Here is a 20257-nt window from a genome sequence, read left to right as displayed (position 1 = left end):
CGCTATGAGTCGGAATCGACTTGATGGCAATGGGTTTGGGTTATTAGTTATTTATTGCTGTGTAACAAATTACCCCTAAAGTTAGAGGCTTAAAACAACACACTTTTATGATCTCACGGTTCCCGTGGGTCAGGAATCTGGGCATGGTACTTTGCTGGGTGCCTCTAGCTCAGGACCTCCCAGAGACTGCGATCAAGGTGTTGGCCAGAGCTGCAGTCATCTGAAGGTCTGGCTGTAGGGAGCAGGCAACAACAGAAGAAACGGGGGTGCGGGGGGGGGGGGTGGTCAGAAATATGGGAACTCTATTCTTTCTGCTCAATTTTTCTGTAAACCTAAAACTGCTCTAAAAAGCAAAGTCTATTAAAAACAAAAAGAAAAACCAGGGAGGAAAAGGGGAGTGTGCTGTTACATTGTGGGGATTGCAGGTAGTGTCACAAAACAATGTGTGCATAAATCTTTGTATAGAAATTAACTTGAGCTGTAAACTTTCACCCAAAGCACAATTAAAAAAATAACCAAAAAAGGAAGAGGAGGAAAGAGGAAAAAAATGACCAGCTCATGAAACTGAACATTTCAATAGAAGTAATTTGCTTCAGGATTGGCTGGATCTGGGAACTCCAAGTAAATAATTGGGGTTCTTGTCTCCCTCTCCAGCCCTCTGCTTCCCCATGTACTGACTCCAGTCTTTCCTCATGGCAGCCACCAGGGTAGATTCACATCCTTCCAGCTCAGCAGCCCCTGCAGAGAGAGCCTCCTTCCTGAGGGTAAGTTGAGGGGCTGAGTCTCAGTGGGTCCCGTGCTTGTCCCTGAACCGTCACTGTAGACCCAGGCCAGTCCTGGTTCATGTGCTCACCATGGGGTGGGGGCGGGGCGGGGACGTCAGACTTGGAGAGAGAAAGGGCAGGACAGTTTGCCGAAGGAAAATTCAGGTGCTTTTATTTAAAAGGAGCCCTGGTGGGGCAGTGGTTAAGAGCTTGTCTGTTAACCAAAAGGTCAGGAGTTGGAATCCACCAGCCGCTCCTTGGAAACTCTAGGGGGCAGTTTTACTCTGTGCTATAGGGTCTCTGGAAACCCTGGTGGCGTAGAGGTTAAGTGCTAACCAAAGGGTCGGCAGTTCGAATCCGCCAGGCGCTCCTCGGAAACTCTATGGGGGAGCTCTACCCTGTCCTATAGGGTTGCTATGAGTCGGAATCAACGCCACCAGGTTTGTGTTTAGATAGGGTCTCTATGACTTGGAATCAAATTGAAGGCAATGGCTTTGTTTTTTTTAGTTGTTGTTTTTATTTAAAAAGGAGAAAAGGGGGTGCAGGCAGAAAAACAGATGGCAACTATATCCCAAGAAATGCTCTTCTCACCCTCCCGTCTACTGGCCAGTTAATAAGCTTTGCTTTATGGTTCCTCAATACTAACAGCACTTTACAGTTTCTAGAGCACATGTTATCTCTCTTTCTCTGTGTGGAAGGTATTGCTGTGCCCATTCTCCAGGTAAAGAAGTGAAGGTCAGAAAGTGGCTTGCCAGAGTCTCCCAGCAAGTTACAAACTCCCATGCTTTGGCTTGGTCTCACTGGCGTCACATGTGTGTCTGATCTTCTCAGCTAGGTAGCCACTACTGTGGGCAAGGACCATGGCTCCCATATCTCAGTATTCAGCCCCTAATTCTGTCTTCCCCTCTCCCACCTGGGTGCACCATCTCAATGCAGAAACATGGAAGGAAGTAGAAGTTGTTCATATCAGTATTACCAACAAGACCCAGATGTCTGATGAGGTAGGTAGAGGTCTGAGGCCTGGAGAAGACTCTAGGGGTTTGGGAAGGACCCAGGATGTACAGAAAAATTGAGGGGCTAAGAGTCTAATGTCTAAATCTTAGGGCTATACACAGGGTCTTCAGTGGAGGTGGTAATGGCTAACAGAAGAAAGAAGGCATTTATGAGGCAATGAGCCCTGAATGAGGAAAAAGGAGGCAGTCATTTGAAGAGCTGAGGGAAGAGTATTCTAGGAAGAGGCAATAGCAAGTGCAAAGGCCCTGAGGTAGAAGTGTGCCTGGTGTATTGGAGGGGCAGCCAGGAAACCAGGGAGAGGAGTAGAAGAGCTGGTCAGAGAAGCTATGGGTGGAACCATGAGGACCTTGTTGGCCATCACAAGGGCTCTGGTTTTTACTCAGCATGAAATGGGGAGCGTTCGGAATGCTAATAGCCTGAGGCTGAAGAAGGGAAGTTATTTGCAGATCCTAAATTTGTGAATTCACCTACCCCAAAATCAATCCTCGTGGCCAATTCATGATCATTTGTAGACATGCACAGAGCAGCGAAAAACTTGAGTTGCTGATCGTGCACGTTCCCAGCTAAGGTCAAACAAGGCTATGCCTTGCCTTCTGGTTTAGCTCTCAGCCTGTAAATAAGGATTCTTTTCTTGGTCTGTTTTGTGTCACGTTTTTCACATTTTTGTGGTTTTTTGTTGATGATTTAGTTGTTTAAAATTGCCCCCAACCACAGTGTGAAGTCTGGTGTTCCTAAGCGTAAGAAGGCTGTAACATGCCTCAGAGAAAGTACATGTGTTAGGAAGGCTTTGTTCAGGCACAAGCTACAGTGCTGTTGGCTGTGAGTTCAATGTTAACGAATCAATGCTATATATTACATTAAGTGTCTTTAAACAGAAATGCATATAAAACAAGGTTATGCAATGATCAGTTCACGAAAATGCTGTGACCTGAGGTTTGCAGGAACTGAACCCTGTATTTTCCCCAGGAACAATGGTTCAGTAATTAGTGTTCACTGCAACTTTATAGAAAATGAATACTGTGATTAATGAGAATTGACTGTATGTTGTATCTATTCTTTTATAGGAATCAGATAGCACATAAAAATATAAGTAGTGGGTGGACGTGTGTTGCTGGGTGTATCCCATTCCTGAGGAGTAAACTGTCCACTCACCTGTGGATTCCACATGAAGGAGGCAGGACAAGTGAGGGGCAATGGTGGCCAGTGGTGACAGACCCATGGAGGCAGCCGGGTGAGGGCCCCAGGATCAGCTTGGGGCCCACTGTCAGCCTGGGAGCTTGGGGCTGCTAGAGGACCTGGTGTGTCTGCCCAGCCCCTTGCCCTTGAGCCCCCAGGCCTTTGCTACCCTGACATAGCTCCGGTCCCAGGGCTCACCTGCCTTGCCCAGCTTCTGGCAGGGCTTGTCCTGGGGCTCAGCCCAAGGTCCATCTCTGCTCTACGTCCACTTCATAGGGAGACTGGAGATTAGCCTGCTAGAGGCGCCTGCTGAAGAGCGGGGTGGGGGATCCTGAGTACGAGGGGCTCTTGGGGAAGACCCCCACCCACTTAACCCAGTAGGTATGCCCCACCCAGAGGTCCTCAGATTGGAGGTTGCCCAATCCCTGACCAGGGGCCCCTTACCTGGCTCCCTGGGATGTCTACTTCTGGCCTCCACTCTGCTCTGACTCATGTCTCTATGTCACCAGGCTCCTTCCAGCTGTGGCTCCAAGTGACCCACCCAACCCACTCTATCTCCTAAACTCTAATTGTAGCCTTTCCTGTTCTTCATGCTCTTTCACCACCTTTCCTTCAGCCCTTTTTTCCTTGTTGATGATACCCATCCCTTGCAGTTATTAATGATAACTAGCATGTTTTGAGTTTCCTGTGGGCCAGACCCTGTACTACTACTAATAGCCACTAAAACCCATAGAGCCTCACCACTTGCCGGATCTACCTGCTGGAAACAAAATAGCTCACTGAATCCTCCAAACAGTCTTGAGTTTGTATTATTTTCCTTATGCTGTAAAGTATGAAACTGAGGCACAGATAGTAACCTTGCCTAAGGTCACACAGCTACTCGGCAGCAGTGCCAACTCCAAAGTCCTATCTGGCTGGTGTGATGAGCATTTCTACCTTGTGGATGAGCTAAGCACAGGGAGGTTACGTGCCTTAACTGAAGTCCCACCAGTTGCCATCTAGCCGATTCCTACTCATGGTGACCCCATGTGTGTCACAGTAGAACTGTGCTTCATAGAGTTTTCAATGGCTAAGTTTTTGGAATTAGATTGTCAGGGCTTTCTTCCCAGGGGCCTCTGTGTGGACTTGAACTTCTAACCTTTCAGTTAGGAGTCAAGCTCATGAACCATCTGTGCCACCCATGGATTCCTGACTCAAGTCCCACAGCTGGTAAGCACTGGAGCTGTGAATTAAGTGTGGTCTGACTCTGAGCCTGGGCCCTATGACCTCTTGAGTTTATCTTCATGTCTGTCTGAGAGGTGGGTGGACCGGGATCATGGTCATGGGTTAGAGATGGGGAAAATGAAGGGCATACAGAGGATTTGACTGTCTTGCCCAAGAGGGCACATATAGGGAAGGGCAGAGCAGAGTCGGGACTTGAATGGGGCTTTTTATCCCCGGCATGGTGTTTTCCTCTGTAGTTCCTGCCTCCTGGCTGTTAACTTTTCCTTCCCTACACCCAACACATCTGGGCTCCCACTTCTCTTCCCACCCTACTCAACTCATCTTCCTGCTCTCACATGTCATTTACATAGGACACCCAGCAATGAGCATGGCATCTATGGGAAGACAACTCCACTAGCCCCCTTTCTCCCAGCCCCCTCACCCCCAGGTGCCTGCCCACGGCTGTAGAGTAATGGGGACACAGTGCCCACTTCATGTGGGTAAAAGACAAGACCAAGGGAGAGAAGCCTTTTTCCCTTTGCTAGGCTATCCTCCCAGGGAGTAACTCCATGAGACCCCACATTTGGGTGGAAGGGAGCGGACACCCAAGCCCCTTTGCTGCTGCCATGAGTGAACACTGCAGAATGAAGTCCTGGTGGATCCTAGGTCTGCCACAGAGTTGTGGTGCCGTGTGGGCTGTGTGAGCATAAAGGGAGGGAGCCCCAGTAGTCAGGGTTGGGAATTTGGGCCTCACCACCTTCACTGTCCTGGGACCAGGGGAGCTGTGCCTGGCCTCAGGGTCTCAACCCTGTGTGGGAGCCTCACCTCCCCCCAGCCTTCCTGCCTTCAGCAGACACCACACTGATTTCACCAAGAGGTTAGTTCCAGCCTCAGAGCTGACCTCACAGGGCTCAGGGATTCCCCTCACTATCCCGAGCTCAAAATGGGGGACTCGGTTTCCAGGCTTCATTCCTTCACTGATTTGCTGTATGATCTTGAACAAGACTTCCCCTTCCCTGATTCCTTTCTGATGTCACATCTGAAGCATCTGACTCTTGCTTCTTGTGCCCAGGATTCCCATTCAGCCCCGTGGAGTACCCCAGAGGGTCAGAGCTGAAACAGGCTTTGAAAATCAGAAAATTGGCTGGATTTTTTAAATCATCACTTAGGTTTTAATTTCTCTACATAATGACAATGGTAACATTTGAAAATTGCTATCACTTTTCAATGAAGAAACTGAGGTCCAGAGCAGGGCAGTGACTCAGCTGAGGTTACCACAAAGGTAAGTTAGTGACACACTGGAGTCTAGAACCTAGGGTTCCTGACTTCCTTTCCAGCAGTTTTTCATCTTTACCACATCCTTTCCATTTCCTGCTGGTCCCAGCCCAAGCCTCCGCCCATTAACCAAGACCCATTTATGGAAACCGAGGCCTAGGTGGGCAAAAACTGGCCCAGGCCTATCCTCTAAGGATGTGGACAGACCTGGCACTACCCTCACTGGCCCTCTGGGGCCTTTCCCAAGGTCTGCTAAGATCACCAGTCCAGGGCAGTTCTCAGTAGCCCAGGTAGGCCTCCCTCCCTTTATATTCACATACCCAACGGGGACACCTGGGCTGCCAATGTGGCTTGGACTAGTGATCTTAGCAGACACTTGGCTGGAGCCTGGGCTGGAGTGGGAAGAAGCTGACAATAAGACCTCAGGGAACAGGCTGGCCCCAAACCTTCTGCTCGGTCCAGACAGCTTACAGATCACTGGCTGGAGCAAAACCTTCTGTACTTGTGGCAGAAGACAGATTTGTTCAACTCTTGTTTATTAAGAGCTTACTTATTGTTAGCTCAGAAACCCTGGTGGTGTAGTGGTTAAGAGCTACGGCTGCTAACCAAAAGGTCAGCAGTTCAAATCTACCACGCACTCCTTGGAAACTCTGTGGGGCAGTTCTACTCTGTCCTATATGTTCGCTATGAGTCGGAATCGACTCAATGGCAAGGGGTTTGGTTTTTGGTTTATTGTGAACTCCGGAGTCCCTGGGTGGCACAAACAGTTAACGCTTAGCTGCCAACTGAAAGATTGGCAGTTCACTTTCACCCAGAGGTGACTCGGAAGACAGGCCTGGCAATCTACTTCTGAAAAATCAGCTATTGAAAACCCTAGGGAGCACAGTTCTACTCTGACATACATGAGGTCACCATAAGTTGGAATCTACTTGACAGCAACTGGTTTGGTTTTGGCTTATTGTTAGCTCCGGAGTCCCTGGGCGGTACAAATGGCTAATGCAGGAGTCTACCCAGAGGCGCCTTAGAAGAAAGGCCCAGTGAACCACTTATAAAAAACCAGCCATTGAAAACCCTATAGAGCACAGTTCTATTCTGATACACATGGCATTTGCATCATCTTGACGACAACTGTTTATTATTAGTTACTAGGGCTATATCAGGATACAAAACAAGGAAAAATTCCCATCCTTATGGAACTCATATTCTAGTCTAGACAGACAAAAAGTCAATAGACAAAAGTTAGATATCTAAGATATATAGATGCTGTGAGGGAAAACAATCCAGGGAAGGGGATGAGAATGCCAGTGGCTGGGTTGTATTTTCTAGTAGGGCAGTCAGGGAAAGCCTCATTTGAGAAGGTGACATTTGCGCAGAGATATTAAGGAGAGAGTGAGCTTTGCAGTAACTGCAAGAGCATTCTAGCAGAAGGAACAGCAAGTGAAGAGACCCTGAGGCATGAATGTGCGTGGAATGTCCTAGAAGAACTTGTGTGGCTGGAATGGCATAAGTGAGGGCAGAGTGAAAGAGAAGAACAACATGGGAAACGTACATTTCAGACAAGATTGATGGCAGAAGGGATAAGCCATTCAGGAGGAAGCCAGTGTCAAGGGCTATAGGTGCAGAGATGGTTGGGGAGAGGGAATTCAAGTGGAGGTGGTGAGCAAATTCCAGACAGAGAGAACAGCTTGTGCAGAGCCAAGGAAGTATGGATGACTCATCACGTTCAAGCACAAATGAAGAGTTGCTAGAGCAGGAATAAGGTGGGAGTGAGGGATAAGGTTGGAGGAATCAGCTGCAGCCAGGCGAAGAAAGCAGAAGCAGCCATGGGCAGGAGGCCTTAGTGGTCTCAGGAGAAGATGGGAGGGCAGGGCAGTTAAGTGAAGCTGCAGGGCCAGGAGACTGTGGCCAGAGAGCAGGAGGTGAAGTTTGAGATTGAAAGGTGCAGCAGTTCTAGGTGATGGCAAAAGGTCAGGAGTGGCTGTGCAGAAGGTAGTTTAAGTGAGGACCCACGTAGTCAGAGGGTGGGTAGGATGGCCCTGCAAGACTTGGGATGTGAGAAAGACTAGCCAGGGCCTCTGTGTGTCCTCACCATCAGCCTCAGGATGTATGGGACCCCCTAGAGGGGAGTACCTGCCACATGGGATGTGGGGGAATGAGCGGCCACCACTAGGAGGTGCTGCATGGGTAGTCCCAGCCCCGCCTCCTTCTCCTCCTCCTCCTCCAGCAGCTCTCTGGAGACTGTTCCCTGAGCAGATGCTGGTACTTCCCTGGCAGTTGGTCCCAGGTGGGCTCGGTGGACAGTATCCTGGCAGAGCTGGGGGGTAGGGCACAGGAAGGGGAAGCCCCTTTGGTTTCTGTATCACAGAAGGGACCCAACAGGGAAACCCCACAGGTCCCAAAAGGAAAGTGGCAGAAGTGGACCTTGGGGAAGACGAAGAAACCCCCATCCTCTCCCTGAAGATGGGAAATCCAGGGCGGGGCTGTGCTGGAAGAGAGCTCTGTAGTTGATACAGCCCAGCCCTAACAGGGGTATCTACAGAACAGAAGCTTAGATTATTGGCTGCGCCAGGTTATTCTGAGCCTGGACTGATCCCTGATCCTGAACTCACACAACCCAAATCTGGCCACAGGCTGAGCCCTGGCCCTCGTCATCAACTGAGCTCTTATCCCAGCCCAAACTTGAGTCCTGACCCAGGACAGAGCCTGTCAGAATCATGGCCACAGACAAAGTCCTGTCCCTGATGTGGACTGAGCTCTAAGCCCAACCCTGACTCACCACAGCCAAGCTCCCAGGTCACTGATAGCTCTGACCCCAAACAGACACAGCCAAGGCGTTGGTCCCAGACTAAACTCTGAACCCAGCCCTATACCAAACCCTGACCCTGTTTACAGACTGAGCTCTAATCCTAAGCCTGATCCTGGTCAAAGACTGAACCCAGACCTCAGCCCTAGATGGATTCCAGACCCTGGTCCCAGACTAAGCTTTAATCCTTGCCCCAGACATGGCCTTGGACCTGGCTTCATCCAGCCCTGACCCTAATTACAGAATGGGCTCTAATCCCAGCCCTGATACCACCAGACTGAGCCTTGACTCTGTCCAGGCTGAGACCCTGCCCACCCCAAACAAAGCCCCATCCTAGCCTTCTATAGAACCCTGACTTCCCTTGCACCACGCCCTCCTTTTGCCATCTGATGAACCAGAAGAGAGTAAGGATGACTTAAAACCCACAGTCCCCTTTGGTGGGCAGCCTCCTTACCTGGTCATCCACCTTTTGAAGGAACATTGCCTGGTGATGGCCCTAGGTTGATGGTGACAGAGCAGAGAGGCAAGGCAGGGTTCAAGTCTTTGAGACCTACCAGTGAATAGAGCTAGGGTGGCTCGCTCAAGAGCAGGGAAATGAGGTGAAGGATGGAGCTGGGAGCTTAGAAAGGGGCCAGGAATTTGGATTGCCCAAAACCCCAGCTTCCCGCTATTCCCCCTCACCCCTCCCACCTCCTCTGGGAAGTGAAATTATATTTCCCCATTTTAGCAAGGGGTGGCGAGGAGGGAAGACTGAGTAAACACAAAGCTGAAAGTACAAGCAGACGGAAAGTGAAACCGGGTACAGCCCCCAGTATAAGACTCTCCCACCCAGGAGATGGCTGGCCAAAGAGGCTGGGCCCCGACATGGGCCAGATGACTGGAGACCTTGGCTGGCGTGAGTTTGTGGCCAGGGCTGGGGGCAGAGGGGCAGTCTTGGTTGAAACTGGGTAGAGAATGGGAGAGCATGGCTGGGGTGGATGGGGGTCAAGGGCTGGGGGGCAAGACTGAGGATATAGCTGACTAGAGGATGGGAAGCCTTGGCTGGCATGAATGTGGTTGGGGGGGCTGGGGAGAAGGGTGGGTAGGGTATCTGGGCTGGGCAGAGATGAAAAGCTTTGACTCGCATGAATGGGGTGGGATGCTTGGGGCAGAGGGGTGGGTGGTTTGGCCAGGGCTGGGCAGGGGATCCCAGAGTTTGGCTGGCAGAAATTGGGAGGGTGGGACAGGCAGTTTAATCAGAACTGAGCAGATGAATGAAGAGTGCAGTTGGAATGAATGAGCAGGGGCCAGGCATCTTGTTTGAGACTGGGAATTGGAGCTGGCCAGAGAAGAACAACAGGGGAGTTGATGTGAATGAGGGGCTGCAGCCAAGGAATCAGCAGCCTGACTGGGTCAGGGGTCTTAAATTCGAAGCTTGGAAGAAGGTCTAGACTGCAGTTGGTGACTGGATTACTCAAAGACTAGAACCAGAGCTTGGGCAGAGAAGCAAGTGGCAGAGCCAGGTAGAGGCCAAGGGTTAGAATATATAGACAGAGCCTTCAAGGGCCAGGGCCAAGGATCTGGAATTGGCTGTTTTGCAAAGGGTAGGGAGAAGTTAGGGGAAGGGCCTGGGGGCTCCAGAGCTCAGGCAGGAAGGGAGGGACAGTAAGCGGCTGGTGGTACAACTCAATTCTGGGTGTGCAATATCCGCCTAGGACTGGTAGCACCTACTCTGTGCCCTCCAAAGAATTAGGAAGAACTCTACTCTGCTTTAAGTCTCTAGGATGCCAGAGGGTCAAAGTGGCCCCCAAGCCAGGAAACCTGAACTTCAGAGACCTTAGGCATTTGCCACTACCCATGGAAGTTCGTGGGGAAGTAGAAGTCCGTAGAAGCTCCCCTTAACCTTCAACGAGAGGACATTTCGAGAAGCAAAGCCTAGGGGTTGGGGAATGAGAATGGAGAGGGAAGAGGCATGGAGAAGAAGGAGAGCAGGGATGACTTACGGGCCAGTTTTGGTTTGTGTTTCGAGGAGAATTGTGTAACTCCAGTGATTACTAGATTTCCTTTTCCTGCGGGAGAAACTGCTGATCACAGCTCTCTTCCCAGAGCTCCCATCCCACTACCTTTCTTCCCTCTGTCCAAGAAACACAGGGCAGGGAGAACCCTCAGAAACCAGCCATTCAGCTCCCCCATTTTACAGATGGGACCCTGACTTGCTCAAGGGAAGAAACAGGATGAGAAACGGAGGTTCAGCCTCCCATTCTGGCCCTACTCCCCCTCCTGGCAGTCCCTTTCCTTCTTGCCCCCACCATGCAGATAAAGGTCTGGTTTGCCCCAGGCAGGCCCCTCTGCACAGTGACCTACCTGCTTTGGTGGAGACTGGACCAACCTGTCCTTTTGACTCCCTGGGATAGAACTTCTGATGTTGCCAGCCCATCCCGCAGGCCCCAGTGGCCAGTTCAGGCCATTAGAGCCACCTGGCTGAGCCCAAGGAATCCTTGGCAGAACAAAATGTGCCCACTGCAGGGGCAGATGGCTGCCTCTTCTGAGGTCCCTGGGGGAAGCACACAGGCTTGGACAAATCTAGAATTCAGTCCCAGCCATCCACCTTCTGCCTATATCACCTTGGGCAAGGCAACCTACTAAGCCTCACTTTCTTCATCTGCAAAATGGGGAGAATAATAGCACACAGGCTGCCATATGCAGTTATGCAGGCTGTTCACTGAAAAAGACATTTGGCCAGGGGTGTTAGCGGGGGTCAAAATCTAGCCTGCGATCTGCTTGCAAAGGTAGGTTCCCCATGCAGGGCTGAGTCTGCCTGGGGGCTAGGGTGCCTTCCTTTCATTCATGCAGAGATGCCGTATAGCACCTAATGCCACATGGTGGACTCTCATTATCGGTTTTGAGGAGTCAGTGGGATGATGCCTGTGAAACGGCCCGCACAGTGCTGGCATAACACGTGCTCAGAAAGGTGCCTCGCCTTCCTTCTCCGGAGTCTCCCCTCATCTTGCCTACTCTCTGCCCATCTCTCCAGGGCTCACCCTGTTGCTGCTGTCTTTGCTCCTGGCCCGGGCTGGTGTCTGGGGATTTCCAAGACCCCCAGGGAGGCCCCCCCTGAGCCTGCAGGAGCTGCAGAGGGAGTTCACTGTCAGCCTACGTCTGGCCAGGAAGCTGCTTTCTGAGGTCCAGGGTCTGGCCCACCGCTTTGTGAGTTCCTTAATCCAGCCGGCTCTGGGGATGGTCAGACCCCAAACCTCTTCTGGCCCCACTAACAGACCTTCCCCCACAGGCTGAACATCACCTGCCTGGAGTCAGCCTAGACCTTCTGCCCCTGGGAGAGCAGCTCCCCAATGTTTCCCTGACCTTCCAGGCCTGGCGCCACCTCCCTGTGAGTGAGGGCTGGGGGGGTGTGGGAGGGGAGCTGCCAATAAGGCTGGGACTGGTGAGGATGGGGTAAAGTTGGGAATCGAAGATGGATTTGGGGGTAAATCTGGGGATGGATTCTGGATGAGGTTGAGTAAGCCATTGGATATAAAGGAGCTGGAATAGGGTGCGATAAGGAAACTAGGTTAGGGAGAGGGTGAGAGTGACACTGGGCATGGAAAGAGGTGGGGATGGGAATGAAATGGGATTGGGAATAGAGATTAGTATGGAGGAGGAATGGAGTTGGTGTTAGGGATGAGAATGGGAATGGGTTAGGGTTGGGAAGAAGGTTGGAGATGAGGGTAAAAATGACATGGGGAATGGAGAAGGGATGAGGATTGCTTGTGGGGATGGGACTGGAATGGGGTTGGAGACGGGATGGAAAGATGGTGAGAATGAAGTTGACTTACAAAGGAGTGACAGAGTTGGGATTAGGGATGGGAATGAGGATGGCAAAGAGGTTGAAGGCAGGATGAAAACTAGGTGAGAAGTTGGGGATGGGATGTGGAGATAGGAATGGAATGGGACTGGGGACTGTTGAAAAGAGGGTGAAAACAAAGCTGGAGATGGGAATTGAATGGAGTTGCAGATTGAAAGTATCGTGGGTTGGGTTTGGGGTTGGGATTAGAGACGAGTTTGGGGTGAGGCTGAAAATGAGATTGAGAATAGAGATGAGATAGAGATCAAAGACTGTGAAAGATTAGACTAGAGACGGTAATGGTGATAAACATGGGAAGGGAATGGGGATGGAGATGGGGTTGAGGATGAGAACAGATATGTGGATGGAATAGGGTTGGGGTTTGGGATCGGAACAGGGGTTAAAGATGAGGATGGAAATGCTACTTAGATAGTGATGAGTTTGGGTCTGAAATGTGTCATCCTTGGCCTGGGGGCCTTTCTTGACCACTGCCCTCCTTTTTCATAGGACCCAGAAAGACTCTGCTTCCTCTCTATGATGCTTCGCCCCTTCCATGCCCTGCTGGGAGGGCTGGGGAGCCAGAACGGCTGGACCAGCTCAGAGAGGATGCAGCTATGGGCCATGAGGCTAGATCTCCGGGATCTGCAACAGCACCTTCACTTCCAGGTAGGGTGCCCACTCACCCTCCTCAACCTGAGTCTGACACACAAAATTGAGGCTCATTGGCTCCCTTTTTAAAACACTCCCTGCCCACAGGTTGGGCAAGTCTACAGGGAGACGCTCCATCAGCAGGCCTACAGCCAAGTTGGTTTCCTTTCCCTCTCTTCCTCTGACATCACCCGGCTCCTCCTAAACATCAAAGGGAAATAGGAATTTTACCCTTAATCAAAGGAGAATAGAAAATGCAAGTAGAATCAAAACCAGCTACGTCACCTTTCTGCCTGTTTCTGGTACTGAGACAACTTTTAAGAGCAGAGAGGAACTTCCTGAGCCCCAGATCCACAAGGCCATCCTGGAGGAGTGACTCAGCCCCATGAGTATCATCTTGGTCCATAACTTCCATTTTCTTGACCAAAAAGTTGGGCATGTCACATGAGATGATGACATAACAGAAGATGTGAAGCAGGGGTTGTCCAAGAAAAGGGTGACTCTGTAGTCACTGATGTCATTACAAACTATTAGGTACAAAAAAGGAATAAGGATTTTCTTAGGTTCTCAAACTGGCCATTTTCTGACCCATGGGCCTCTCCTTACAGGTGCTGGCTGCAGGATTCAACCTCCCTGAGGAGGAGAATAAGGAGGGAAAGGAGCTGCTCCTGGCGGCTCTGGGCAGCCCCTCACAGATGTCGGCCCAGGCGTCCTGGCCCCAGCTCCTCTACACCTACCAGTTGCTGCACTCCTTGGAGCTTGTCTTATCTCGGGCCATGCGGGACTTGCTGCTGCTCTCCCAGGCTGGGAACCCAGCCCAGGCCTTGGGATACCCAGCTCCCAGACCTGACAGTGTGACCTCTTAGCCTCCTCTCACCCTCACCCTTTGGGACTGGAATCTCAACCAACACGGCAGCCTCCAGCTCACTTGCCTTAGACAAGGCACGGTTCTACCAGCCCCAGCCCCAGCCCCTACCCAGTAACTTAAAGCCCCTCCAATCCTTGACAGATATTTATTTCTTAGATATTTATTTATTGTTCAGGGAGAGGATGGTTTATTTATTGTTTCAGGGCCTGCTGGTCCTCCTTGGGCTGGGCCACTGTGCTGGGTGCCTAATAAAGCACTCTTGCTCCTCTCTCTGCCTCGACTTCTTTTCAGAGAAGGGACCCAAAGGGCAAGAAGGCCTGGAATGGAGTCTACAGCCTCTGGCTACCCTGGACTCCTCTCTGCTCCTACATGTTTGGGGTCCCCCATTCTGGCTTGCTTAGCTCGTGGTTTCCATAATAACCAGCAGGATTCTGAGGCTGAGCTACCATTTTGGAAGCCCAAGACAGCTGGTCTGCTATCCATCAACCTTTGATTCTAAGTGGTGTTCCTCAGACCCTCCAAAACCCCTTCCCCATGGGCTGGGTCCCTCTCCGGAGGTTTATTGCACCTACATAGCTCTGTGTGGGTGTGGGGGGTGGGGCAGAGGGAGAGTCAGAGAGGAGAGGGCTGTGGGGATAATTGTCCCTGTCTCTTCCAAGTCTTTTCAAACCTCCAGACAGCTGAGACAGACTGGGGAAGTAATCAGGGCAGGAACCGTGAGAAGTAGCCCCAGTGGGGTAGGTGGTCCACCAGCCTGCACTGGAGAATCAGCCTCTTTAAGTTCAAGGTCCTTAGGGACATCTGGTTTTGTCAGCTCCACGAACAACACAACAAGAAACTGAGGCCTAGAGTGTGGAAAGGTTGTCTCTAGGTTGCAGAGGGAGCTGGCAGGAGTAGGGCCCACCGGGGCCTTCTGATGGCATTCAGGGCCTGTCTCCCAGGATCTCAGATCCCAGTCACTGGGGCTTCGGCTGGCCCAGTCGGGCTTGCAGTTCCTGCATCATGCCAGAGTGTGCAAGGCCAAACCTGGAGATGGAAGACAGGCCCATGGGAGCTGGACCTCGGGTCCACAGCCTCCTCCCTATCCCAGTCCAGTCACCTTACCCTTGCCTACCCGTGTCCCAGGGGCCTTTTTCTGGCTGGCACTGGGGTCCCTTCAGGCTTTGGAGGGCTTGGTTCTGGGGGTTCCACTGACTGGAGAAGTCTCTGCTGGGGGGCTGACAGGTCTGCCTCCGGCGGTGGGCTGGGGGGCTCCTCCTGTGGTGCAGGTGCAGGGGTCCGACGGAAAGAGGGCCGGGAGCGGCGCTGTGAGGAGCTGCGGGAGAGAAGTACACGGCTCCGCGGGACAGAGACATCCAGGCGGGACCCAGGAAGCAGGGCCTGCAGGGAAGGGGACACAGAGTATTGTCGGCCTGGCTTCAAGATTCCGCTCTGTCCGGTCCTGGACCCTGCCCAGAGTCCTCACCTCATTCCAGCTGCTGCAAGCATGCTCTCTGGCACTTCCTGTGGTCTCTGCAGCCTCTGCTGCCTCATGTAGCTTGGGCTCAGCCTTTGGAGGGTCTTGGATTGTTGGCTGTTCCTTCTGGCCCTTTACATCCTCCAGGCCTTCTGGATTAGCCTCCTCAGCCTCGTTGGCCTCCCCAGCCTCCTGGGCTTCTCCTGCTTCCTCAGCTTCCCCAGCCTCCTCGGCCTCCCCAGCCTCCTCAGCCTCGTTGGCCTCCCCAGCCTCCTGGGCTTCTCCTGCTTCCTCAGCTTCCCCAGCCTCTTCGGCCTCCCCAGCCTCCTCAGCCTCGTTGGCCTCCCCAGCCTCCTGGGCTTCTCCTGCTTCCTCAGCTTCCCCAGCCTCCTCGGCCTCCCCAGCCTCCTCAGCCTTCTTGGCTTCCCTGGCCTCCCCAGCTTCCCCTGCCTCCTCAGCCTCTTTGGCTTCCCCAGGCTTCCCAGGCTCCTCAGGTTCGGTGATGTCCTCAGCTTCCCCAGCTTCCTTGGCTTCCCTGGCCTCCTTGCCTTTCCTGGCTTCCTTGGCTTCCCCGGCCTCCTCAGCCTCCGGCCTGTGGCCTCCAGCCACCTCAACATCCTCCAAATCAAGGGGCCTTTGTGCCCCTCCCTCAGGGTCCCCACATTGCCCCTCACTGTCTACCCTCTGCTCCATTGCTTCCCACACCCCAACCTCTGTTCTCTCCACTGTCTGCTCTCCTGGGAGCCCCTCAGCCTCCCCCATGGCCACAGTCCCCTCTGCTGTCACCACATGAGAGCCTGAGGTAAAGTGATCCATCTTCCAGCTTCCTTCTGCCACTGCAGATTCCCCAACCTCAGACTCTCCCTCCTTGGCCTCAAAAGCCTCTGCTTGGTGACCTCTGCCAGTCACCCCCTCCTTTGCCGAGCTCTCCAGGCTGAACTCCTGCCCACCTCTGACCTCTCCCTCTGTAGCCTCCCCATGCTGGGCCTCAGGCAGCTCCCCATCTCCTCCAGCCTCCTCTCTCTCCTCTGAGTCCCACCCTCTCTTGAACTCCCTCTCCCAGGTATTCCCAGCCTCCTCTTCTGGCCCTTCCTCCACCCCGGTCTCTTTTACACCCTGGGCTGCCTTATCTTCCACAATCTTTGTAGCCAAAGAAATTCTGGTCTGCACGTCCTCGCTGTCCTGGAGGTTCAGCGCCACCTCCTCCAGCCTCCATTCTCTCCCAGGTGCTCTGTCTGTTCCCCACGGTACCACAACCTCTACCTCCACATCCTTGGCTTCTGAATCTTCCAGTGACTGGCCTGCCCATGCTCCTGCCCCTCGGCTCCCACCTGGCTCCCGATTCTCTGCTTCCAGGGCCTCGTTCTCCTCTGTCCCACGCCCAGTGTCCTTTGCTTTCTTCCATTCCCTATCTGCCTCTGCAATTGCCAGTAGTTCAGACTCTTGGCCTCTTTCGGCCTCAGCCTCCAGAGCCTGGCCTCCTGCAGCCTCCTCCCCAGCCTCCTCAGCATCTGCTTTCTCCTGGCTATTTCCTGTCTCCACATCCCTTCTCCTCTGGTTTCTCCAGGCTTCTCCCTCAGAGACATGGATATCAGGCTGTACATTCTCTAAGTACCTGGAATCTTCCTCCAGTTTCCCTTCTGTTTCCTCTTTGCTCAAGGCTGGAGCTCTCCAGAGTTCTTCCTTAACCCCCTGTCCTCCCTCAGGTTTCTTTGTTGGGGACTGGGCCCCTAGCATCAGCTCAGGTTCCTGGCCTTCAGTTAGTTCACATTCAAGGCCTCCCCACCCCACCCTCAGTGCTTCTCCGCCTGTCTGAGCCTCCTTCTCACTTTCCTGCCCTGTGAACACCTTCTCAGACCTGGCCTCTGGGGTTGTCTCTAAGTCAGCATCACCTTGAGCCCCTTTTGCCTCTTTGTCCTGGGGCAACTGGACCTCTGCGGCCCAGCCACTCCCTTTCTCTTCCTTGGCCTCCTCTGCCTGTACGACCTCCTCCAGCCTGGCCTGATCAGCCCTAATCTCTGAGTCTTGCCTCCCCTTACCCTCTTTCCTGCTCTGGTCAGCCTGGTCCTCAAAGCCTTCCTCTACCTCCTCCTCTGACCCCAGGGCTCCTGCAGCCTCCCTCCCTGCCGTCTGACCCCCAGCCCCTTCTTCCACTCTCTCAGCTCCCAGGGCCTGGGTCTGTCTGGGGAAAAGGCTCTCTTCAACCTCTCTCTTCTCATCCACCTCTTCCTCCCAGTCTCCCCTGGAGGCCTCATCTAGGGCCCAGATACTCTCAGTACCCTCTGGGGTCCTTTCTCCAGGGACTGCCCCAAATTCTGTCTCCCTGACTGCTGGATGGTCAGCCTTTTCCCTGCCTGAGGTTGTCCAGGCCTCCTCACTACCTGAGGTTGCTCTGACCTCCTCCCTGCCTGAGGTCACCCAGACCTCGGGCTCTGTCCCTGGGCCCTGTGGCTCCTGGGCCCCTGTGATTTGGTCACCCCTCACCACTACCACCACCTCTTCTTCGCTCTCAGGCCCTCTGGCCTCAGGCGCCTGGGTCTCCTCTGCAACTGCCTCTTTGACCACCTGCTCTGCCTCCTTGCCATCCTTTGCTTCGTTTTGCCACCCAACACCAGCCTTCCCCTCAGGCTCCCTGTGCTGGGTCCATCCTGACTCCTCCCCTTCGGCCACCTCTGGCTCTCTTGCCCTGACCTCTTCCTCCTCCTCCACCTGTTCCCAGGTTCTCAGTCTCTCCTCTGTGTTCACTTCCTGCTCACCAGGCTCCTGCCTCTCCTGGGCTTGGCAGCTCCTGTCTCTGCCAACCACAGACCCCGCCTGAGACTTCTCAGCCTCTGAGGGGGCACTCAGCTCCTGGCACCTGGCAACCTTGGCTGCTTCCCAGGCCCCAGTGTCCTGTCTGCCTGCTTGGGACCCATGGGAGCTGCCTCCTCCCCAACCCCAGGTCTGTTCTGCAGCTATACTTTCCTCCTGGTGTCTTCCGACCTCTGCAGGCCCACTCAGCCCTCCATTCCCCTCCTTTCTGCTGCCTCCAAGGTGCTCCAGGGCCTCCTGAGCTTCCTCCTTCTCCGCAGCCCTCTTTGGCCTCCCTGTATCCACCTCCCCTAGTTCCTTGGCTGCCTGAGCCTCTCTCCCTTCTGCAGTGGGGACCTCATCTCCCATGAGGTACGAGACAAAGGTGCTGAAGGAATCCTAGAAGAAAAGGGGGAAGGGGAAAGGGCTTTGAGGTAAGGCCCAGTCTCTCCCTAGGGGCCTTGGCCCAGAGGAGGAGTGGCAGAGACGTCCTGGATAAGGGAGAAGGGTTCTGGGATCTGGGGGAGAGGGAAGACAGCGTGTGCAGAAGGAAGAAGAAAAGGCCTAGGTATGTGGATGTGTTTGTGGAGGTGGGGGGATTATACCCAGAAAAAACTGGACTAGGAGGCTGCCTGATCTGGGGAAGGAATCTCCAGTACAGGGAGAGGCGCAAAGGGGAAGGGAAGGTGTAGGCCCCAGGGAGCAGAGTGAAAGTCTCTGGCATCTCTTTGCCCTTCTCACCAGTGCCCCTCTCAAGGCCTGATGCAGCCCAGGGAGGTGTAGCCGAAGGAAGTCCATCCTGTCTGTCTCTGTCCTGAGAGTCGACAATGACCGTCCCCACACACTAAGACAAGCCAGTCTTTCTTGAGGCGCAAGACACTTCCTCTTCCCCTGTCTCTTCCTGACGCATCTTCACCCCAGGCTCTGCCCTCTTCTTCCCCAATACCCACGGGTAGCCTCCACCCCAGGCTGGGAAATGGGTATGCATCATACAGGGAATTCAGGTGCACATTTGGAGCTAAGGAGCAAGGGCGAGGCCAGAAAGAGGAAAAAAAAAAAAAAAGGGAGCAGGAGGATCTCAGAATTAGGGACGGGGAGGGGGCATGTGGCAGCTGCAGCTCAAGTGACTCAGGTCTTATATTCACACCTCAGCCATTTCCGCCTCCCCCCAAGCCACAGCCACTCTATGAGAGGAAGCTGGGGTTTGTGGTTCCTGTTTTGCCCAGGGACAGGAGTGGGAGTGAGGAGGGGGCTCTGAGCCTGGTGAGAAGGCAGGCTGGCTTCTCATTTTGGGATGAGCCAGAATCCACTCGACTGCAACGAGTTTGGTTTTGGGTAACGGTGAAAAAGGGTTTGTATTGGTGGCTCCATCTGTGGTCATTCTTGCGAAAGAGAATTTGGCTAAACTTTGTATTGTGCTTATTTGTGCCTGCCTCCCACTCTCCTGTGAGTTCCTTGAGAGCAGGAACCATGTAAGAAACTGCCGAATTTTTAGAGACTTGCATGAGTAGTAACCCGTTGCTGGAGAGTTGATTCTGACTCATAGCGACCCTATAGGATAGAACAGAACTCCACCATTGAATTTCCAAGAAGCAACTGGTGGATTCGAACTGCCGACCTTCTGGTTAACAGCCGAGCTCTTAAACATTGTGCTTGAGTAGTCGGAGCCCATTTTTCATTGGTTGAGTGAGCTGGGAAGCACACCAAAGGGGGCACATTTTAAAGACCACTCAAGACCTGGTGGTGGCACAGAGCTGGTGGAGGTGGCTGGACACAGGCTGCTGGAAGCCCATAGCAGAGATCCGCAGGGGAGGGACTCGACTAAGAGAACTCAGGAGGCTGCCTTGGCAGCCACCTAGAGGAAAGTTGAATAAAAGAATCACTCCATATTTGAGAATATGTGAAGTGATCTCCCACCTCCACCCGCAGCCCCATTCTTTTGTGAAATTAGAAGAATTCGATAAGATTACAGAATCTGAATATTAGGCCTTAGAATCATCTGGTCTAGGTACACCGAAGCAAGCAGGAATCCCGCAGCAGCCCTCACAATGGCTCCCTGTGGCTAAAGCTTTATATCCTACTGTTGAAAGGCTTTCTAAGGTCACCTTTAGAAGCTTGTATGATTGTCGGTAACTTTTCTTTTTTGTACCTGTTTTCTCATTTGTGATTATTGATTCTAGGGTCTTTTGAAAAACGGGGTCCCTTAACGTCTAGAATACTGCAAATAGATAATTTATCAAATCTCTTAGGCGAGTATTTATTTTCGGTTCCTGAAACGATTTGTTTGCACCACGCGTCTGCCAGTTGCCATACTGTCCACAATGGCTGCAACAATGGGCTCAAACATAAGGACGATTGTGAGGCTCTGTTGTACATAGGGTCGCTATGAATCGGAACCAACTCAAGGGCACCTGACAAGAACAATAACAACAAAACGATT

The 20257-nt window shown here is 52.8% G+C and overlaps 2 protein-coding genes across 3 annotated transcripts; one reads left to right on the top strand and one right to left on the bottom strand.

Annotated features, from left to right (window-relative positions):
- Nucleotides 1-8837: 8837 nt before the first annotated feature.
- IL27 (interleukin 27) lies at nt 8838-16839 on the top strand. Its single transcript, XM_003418920.3, has 5 exons — nt 8838-9130; nt 11249-11421; nt 11504-11602; nt 12563-12721; nt 13312-16839. Exons 1-5 carry the CDS (start codon nt 9100-9102, stop codon nt 13567-13569), a joined length of 720 nt encoding a protein of 239 aa, XP_003418968.1. The 5' UTR covers nt 8838-9099; the 3' UTR covers nt 13570-16839.
- On the bottom strand, nt 14483-18815 carry APOBR (apolipoprotein B receptor). Of its 2 annotated transcripts, none has more exons than XM_023558902.2 (4): nt 18559-18813; nt 15037-18216; nt 14686-14951; nt 14483-14597 (listed from the first exon to the last, which is right to left on the bottom strand). In XM_023558902.2, the coding sequence occupies exons 1-4, from the start codon at nt 18613-18615 to the stop codon at nt 14528-14530; spliced, it is 3573 nt and encodes a 1190-aa protein (XP_023414670.2). In that variant the 5' UTR covers nt 18616-18813; the 3' UTR covers nt 14483-14527. The 2 variants fall into 2 exon arrangements, with proteins under 2 accessions (XP_023414670.2, XP_064151862.1); XM_064295792.1 differs by having other exon boundaries at nt 14484-14597; nt 14676-14951; nt 18559-18815.
- Between the last annotated feature and the right edge of the window lie 1442 nt (nt 18816-20257).

This window comes from Loxodonta africana, chromosome 12 (genome assembly GCF_030014295.1).
Source record: "Loxodonta africana isolate mLoxAfr1 chromosome 12, mLoxAfr1.hap2, whole genome shotgun sequence".
Taxonomy (NCBI): domain Eukaryota; kingdom Metazoa; phylum Chordata; class Mammalia; order Proboscidea; family Elephantidae; genus Loxodonta; species Loxodonta africana.
Note: the sequence above shows the minus strand (reverse complement) of the source record. Positions and strands in the feature narration are given on the sequence as shown.